Source organism: Triticum urartu, chromosome 2A (genome assembly GCF_056163025.1).
Source record: "Triticum urartu cultivar PI428250 chromosome 2A, HENAU_Tu73, whole genome shotgun sequence".
NCBI classification, from domain to species: domain Eukaryota; kingdom Viridiplantae; phylum Streptophyta; class Magnoliopsida; order Poales; family Poaceae; genus Triticum; species Triticum urartu.
The window spans coordinates 701,178,526-701,185,491 of NC_141874.1; the positions used below are offsets into that span (position 1 = coordinate 701,178,526).

Consider the following 6,966-nt stretch of genomic DNA (forward strand, 5'->3'; position numbering starts at 1 on the left):
CTACTTTGTTTTGGTTTGCTGCGGGTCTTGGCCGGGTCCAGCGACTCTGTTTGATAAACAGAGGTGCCTCGCTACAAGCCTACAAGCAGCACACGATCAAGCTCATTGCCCCAACTAGTACACGCACGCACACACCACGAGCGCCAAAGGCAACTGCATAGCTACCACTCTCGCTCAGCGCGCAACGTACGGGCGGCCATGTCCACCACCGAGGCGCTCCTCGCCGCCTCTGGCAGCGGCGGCGGCGGCAGCAACCGCGTGAGCATCGACGACGCGCTGGCGCTGCACGCGGGGGAGTTCGGGCGGTGGCAGCTGCGGCACTTCGTGCTGGTGACGGCGGCGTGGATGCTGGAGGCGATGCACACCATGGTGATGATCTTCGCGGACCGCGAGCCGGCCATGTGGTGCCCTGCGGGGGACGGGCGGTGCGGCGACCGGTGCGCCGGCGCCGCGGCCGGGTGGGAGTGGGAGCAGGGGAGCGGCTCGTCGACGGTGGCCGAGTGGGGCCTCGTCTGCGGCGAGCGCTACAAGGTCGGCCTCGTCCAGGCCGTCTACTTCGCCGGCTGCATGATGGGTACGTCCAATCATTCCGGCATAGCTTAGACTGTCTCTAGTGGTGGCGCATTCCGGCATAAAAAAAGGAACCGATGCGATTTGCTAATTCTCTTTTCGCTGGTCCCTGTCCTACACAAGACTTTTCCGCTTCAGACAAAGAACTACTACTCATCTAAACGATCATATATTTCTTTAAGGATGGAGTAAATTTTTTCAGTCCATTCTAGAGCATGTACAATTGTATCTTATGCTATACTTCCTTCATTTTAAAACATAAGGTGTATTTTTTTAGTTAGAGATTTTTTTAAAGTTTGATCAAGTTTATACATTTATATCTACATATATAATATTAAACAAATAAATATGGAGTGATGGTACTATTTGGTGTTGTAGCTATTGAAATTTTGCTCTACAAATGGGTCAAACGTAGAGAAGTTTTCCTTTTAACAGAAATTAATGCACCTTATACTTTGAAGGTTGTTGCGTTTCCAAGTTCGGAGACGGGTACCTATGAAAATGAAAAGCATGATTATCACAAAAAAAAAGTGAAGGACATGAGCTCTTATATTTTTCGACAAAGGGTGAATTTATTGACTCAAAGTGAAGTATTAAGAGAATACAAACACAGTGAGCACATCCGGCCTCTGCATAGTTAGGATACACACAACCAACACCAACACACGGACATAAGAATATGCCAACAAATAACAAAGTCATATAAGACCAAAGCTACATGTAGGGCGAGGAAATAAAACTAAAGCGATCAAATCCATAATCGGCGAACTACATCAATGACCATATCCGCACCAACCATCTTATTACACCAAACGAACGACAAGATTCTTCAACAGCAACACCTTCAAAAAGGGAGCGACACTCGTTAGCCGCCATCACCGGATACAACCACTCAAGGCCAGAATCTAAATTTTCACCCTGAAGAACCAGTCCGAGCATATCTGAGCAATGCCTTCAATAACGTAACGACATAAAAACGTCATTATTGCTAGGTATAACCAACTCGGGTCACCTAGAATTTCACCTCAAAGCTCGAGACCGGGTGCGGAGTAGCACCACCATCAAGTCACTCAAGTGTTGTCCCCACCACTTTTCCACGAGCCCAGCAGCTACATGCAATGTGTGACTGCTGCCGCTACACCATCATCCCTCTACGCCAAGCCGATATTCATAGTTTGCATCTCATCATAATGTCAACCACTGGATTTTAAGGGAAAACCCTCATGAAAACCTTTTGGTGGCCACCGTGATCCACATCGAGGCCGCTGCCAGGCAAGATGGCCCAACCGTAAGAGGAGCCCAACAGGTAGCAGCGCATCAGATCTGGGCGTAACACCCACACCAGCGACGGCCGCTGCATCAAGCGCGGAGTTGTACGAGCTGGAAGGATGAAGGCCACGGACGGCTGTCATAGGATCCTGTCGGGATGACCCTATTGCCGGCCTGCCAGCCACCAGCAGCCATGGAAGCACCGCTGAAAGCCGTCTTCGTCGCCGTCGATGAGAACTCAGCGTGTACGTGCTAGGCTCAACCAAGCACATAGGCACCTTGACTAGCGACGCATGAACGTCTGGCCGACTGAAAATCTGGCTTTCACTAGTGACCATGGGATGGATTTAATCTCTTTGGGTCCTCGTGACCTAGGGAAGAATAGCCATAAGAAAGGACCGGTCGTCGCCGTCAGCCGCACTAGCTTTGCCGGCGGCGTCCTCCGGGGACGGCCAGAGGGGAAGGCAGGAGGAGAGGTAGGTTAGGCGGGTGATGGCGCCGCCACGCGTGTCGCCCAGGACGAGCGACACGGGGGCCAGACCTTTTAGAAAAGACTAAAATACATACGACACGATGAAGTATCTTCAGGTTTGTGGGATGAATAATTTCAAAATAAAAATACTCCCTCCCTCCATAAATTAATACAAGAGCATTTAGAACACTAAAGTAGTGATCTAAACGCTCTTATATCAGTTTACAGTGAAAATACTATCTAACAGTGGTATAATTGTTTTGTTTTTTTTTCCTAAGATATGATCTCTTAGCTACAAGAAGGCAATCTTTTTTCTCTTTTCTCTCACTCTTCCAATTTACTTTCTCCGTCTCATAATATAAGAACGTTTTTGACACTATATTAGTGTTGAAAACGTTTCTATATTATGGAATAGAGGAAGTAACACTTATTTTAGGTGACAGTGTTCAGATAGCATCATTGTGTATGTCTTAAGCCTTCTTCCAACAGCTTTTGACTCACATTAGAGATGACGTTAGCCAGAGAGCGGTGTCATACTCTGAAATATCAAAAATTGCCATCAAGTGGCTTATAGGATTTTTAGTAATACAACACTCTCAATTACTCCCTCCGTTTTATAATATAAAAACGTTTTTTACATTAGTGTAATGTCAAAATGCTCTTATATTATGGGCGGAGGGAGTATCTTTCAGCCGTTATTTGGTTTAATTAACGAGAGAAACGTGTCTTCGTCAATCATGTCTTGATCGTAATTGGCAGGTCGCATCACTGGATCGCCTGGACGGATGCATTAATAATTCAACAGGGTAGTTGTAGTTGTATTTTACTGTAGCCCTTGTTTCACTCTCACTGCACTCTTCTCTATTACTCCCTCTGTAAACTAATATAAGAGCGTCTAGATCACTATTTTAATATTCTAAACGCTCTTATATTAGTTTACGGAGGAAGTACTAAACTGCAGCTAGAGAAGTATGTGTGCAGCAGAAACTATCTTACGGGTACAAATTACTAATTACTATGTTGGAATAGCTTTTTAATGTCATCCAGTACTGTTGTTGGGGCATCTTCAATGACAATCCGCAAATTTTCTTCCGCATTTGTCCGCGAATAGGGGTTTAGTCCGCATGCATCTCAACTATCATCTTTAAATAGCGGATTTCGATGAGTCCATGCGTCTGGGTGCGTCAATGCGCGACGCCAGAGTGGGTTCCTTGGCCGGCGAGCCTGCTTAATGACAGCATACGGACGGACAAAGCATTAAACAGACATGGTAGATATCTGTGTTGCCCGCCTAGTAACTCGTCTTCGGTATTGAACGCTTGCAAATGGCGAAGCAAGTGAGAGGTCGCGTTCGCTCTGGGCCGGCTTCAGAGTGGAGCGCCCGCTCTACAGCGGCATGAATGCGGGCAGGTGACGTCAGGCGGAAATGCATAGGCGAGGGAGGAGAGGATTTGGATGGGCCAGGATGATCAGAAGCGAGATTGAGTGCTGTCCGGACGCCCACAAAACACCCTCACATTTGTCTCCGGTTTGTGAAACAAAGTGCGTCCGGACTATCCTGCGGGTTGATACGAGACCGCCTTGGATTGCACAACATGTTCAAACCGTGCATCCGGACGATTGCGGGCGGGCGTTGAAAATGACCTTGCTTGCTAGTTGGGGTTACAACCACGGTTGTTATCTACTCATAATCTGCTCAGTGGCGTATAATAAGCACATGATTGAAAGTTTCCGAAGAGGGACTAGGATCCGGTGTATCTTATCTCTCCTACCTTAAAACAGACATAAAGTTCTATTCTCGACTGCTCATCCTTCGTCCAACATTCTTTACCTATGTCTCATTTTTTGCTCCTCATCTTTTTTTGATTGTTTTTCTTTTGCATCTATGTTTTTCACACAATCAAATTAAATTTAAAATTACAGGTAAATCACTGGCCTACAAAAATATATATACCTCCCTTGCAATGCACGGGTAATTATAAGTGATCATATCTGCAGGGTTTCCACCATGCGGCTCTGACTTTTCTTCACTTGGATTTGGCATAACTAGGGAATCTCTTCACTAAGTGATACTCCCTCCGTTTGGAATTACTTGTCTCGAAAATGGATGTATCTAGAACTAAAATACATCTAGATACATCCATTTCTGTGACAAGTAATTCCGAACGGAGGGAGTACATTATAATACAACCCAAAACACGGTTTATTAGCTTATCTATTTGTTTTTACAATGTTGCTTCGTGTGACTGATCATACCGTTGGTTTGTTGGTTGCAGGCTCCGGTGTCTTTGGACACATGTCGGATTCTTTTTTAGGTCGGAAAGGGTCCCTTCAGTTAGTATGCTTCCTTAGTGGAGGTTTCGGCCTTCTCACCTCGCTCTCCCCCAACTATTGGGTCTATGTAGCCTTCCGCCTACTCACGGGCTTTAGTGCAGGAAGCATTTGCTTTTGCTCCTTCGTCCTCGCCACAGAACCTATTGGGCCATCCTATCGAGGCGTCGTTGGCACATCCACTTGCTATTTCTTCTCCGGTGGTATTGCAGCCCTTGCCGGCATCGCAGCATTGTTCCAATCCTCTTGGCGCATCCTTTACATTGTCTCCTCGCTGCCCTCCCTCGCATTCATCCTCGTCGTCGTGCCATTTGTCTCTGAGTCCCCGCGTTGGTACCTCGTGCGGTGCCGGACGGATGATGCTATGCGTGTCCTACGAGAGATAGCGTCCACCAATGGCAAGAGCATCCCAGATTGCGTGGGGCTGAGGCTCGACGATGAGGACGACATCATCAAGAAGGTTGTGGAGACTTCATCAGTCTTAGATGTGTTTCGGTCACAGACAATGCGGGCTAGGCTCATGCTCTTAGTTATCATCACCTTTCTTTGCTCGGTGGTGTACTTTGGGTTGACCCTCAACGTGGTCAACCTAAAGATCAACCTTTACATCAGTGTGGTTGTTAACTCTCTTGCCGAGATGCCTGCATACCTGGTCACGGCGGTACTCCTTCAACACTTCGGCCGGAAGCCACTCACCATTGGCTCGATGCTTCTCAGCGGCGTCTTCTGCACAACTGCTAGTCTTATCCCCAACGTCGGTGCCATGAGGTAATTAAACCCTTCGTATTTTATGTAGAAAAAAGTATACTTTTCGTCCCTCAATTCTTCGCTAAATTTATTTTTCGTTCCTTAACTCTAAAACCAGACAGAGTGCACCTCGAACTCTCGAAACCGGTCATTTTTCGTCCCTGCGACTGAGTCAACCTGGTTTTGACCACACGTGAACAGTATACATGACGAACAGTAAATTCAAAAAAATAGCAAAAAAATCAGAAAATTTATGACATCAAAGATACTCAGTTAGCCACGTGTGTGCAAATTTTTGACATGTTTGAAAGTTCGAGGAGCTCGCAGCAAAAAAAGAAAAATTAAATCTACTATGAAGTGAACAGTACATTCAAAAAAAAAGAAAACAAGTCAAAAAAATTGAAATTTTTTGCCATCGAAGATGCTTGGGTGGTCAAGGTGCGTGCAAATTTTCGTGGTAAAATAAGATCCGAGGGTTTGGAAACCACCCGAAGCGGCACGCACACGTACGCTATTTTGTTTTTATTGGCATGACCTTCTCGGTTGTCATTTGACCACGAAAATATGTACGCACCTTGCACACCCGAGCATCTTTGATACCAAAAAATTTCAGATTTTTTTGCTATTTTTTTGATTTTACTGTTCACTTCATAGTAGATTAATTTTTTATTTTTGCTGCGAGCTCCTCGAACTTCCAAACATGATGAAAATTTGCACGCACATGGCACACCTGAGTATCTTCGATGTCATAACATTTCAGATATTTTTTTATGCTTTTTGCTCTATTTTTCGAATTTACTGTTCATCTGGTGTACTGTTCACACGTGGTCAAAACCGGGTTGACTCAGTCGCAGGGATGAAAAATAACCGGTTTCGAGAGTTCGGGGTGCACTCTGTCCGGTTTTAGAGTTGAGGGACGAAAAGTAAACTCAGCGAAGAGTTGAGGGACGAAAAGTATACTTTTCTCTTTTATGTATTTGAGTCACAAGCTGAGTTACAAGGGTTTGCTTTAACCACATGCAATTGCATGCCATTGTAGGGTGGCGAGGATGGCATGTGGGGTGGTCGGGATCTTTGGAATGGCGGGAACATACAACCTATTGCTCGTATATGCGTCAGAGTTGTTCCCTACGGTGGTGCGTACCGTCGCACTGGGGTGCAAGGCACAGGGGTCACAAATGGGGGCCATACTAGCGCCCATAGTGGTGTTACTCGGCGAGCGGGTGCCATTCGTGGTGTTTGGCGTGTTGGCCATCATCGGTGGGCTACTGGTGCTCTGCCTCCCGGAGACTATGAATAAGCCTTTGTATGACACCATGGCTGGTATGGAGAAAGGGGAGAGATCATCAAAAAGGGGAGATGAAGTTGCAACTAGTAATTCCCTAATCTAATCACTTACGCTAAAGCATTGGCGCACTCAAAATATCATTGTTGCCCATAAAACAATGTTGCACAAAAGAGCGAATCGCACAAATTGGATTGTCTACTTGCTTTAGCTTGGGATATGTCTATACATTGTTTCATTTGTTGATAAATCATATATTTTGTAAGTCTAAATTATTTTAGAATCGGTGACC

General features: G+C 45.9%; 1 protein-coding gene across 1 annotated transcript; it reads left to right on the forward strand.

Annotated features, from left to right (window-relative positions):
- On the forward strand, nt 1-6,966 carry LOC125539833 (organic cation/carnitine transporter 4-like). Its single transcript, XM_048703348.2, has 3 exons — nt 1-574; nt 4,588-5,410; nt 6,429-6,966. The coding sequence occupies exons 1-3, from the start codon at nt 199-201 to the stop codon at nt 6,778-6,780; spliced, it is 1,551 nt and encodes a 516-aa protein (XP_048559305.1). The 5' UTR covers nt 1-198; the 3' UTR covers nt 6,781-6,966.

Excerpts from the sequence above, each read along its gene's own strand:
- LOC125539833 (XM_048703348.2), top strand. The coding sequence starts at position 199 with ATGTCCACCACCGAGGCGCTCCTCGCCGCCTCTGGCAGCGGCGGCGGC. Across the intron at positions 575-4,587 it reads CTTCGCCGGCTGCATGATGG|GCTCCGGTGTCTTTGGACAC; the intron begins GTACGTCCAATC and ends TGTTGGTTGCAG. Across the intron at positions 5,411-6,428 it reads CCCAACGTCGGTGCCATGAG|GGTGGCGAGGATGGCATGTG; the intron begins GTAATTAAACCC and ends ATGCCATTGTAG.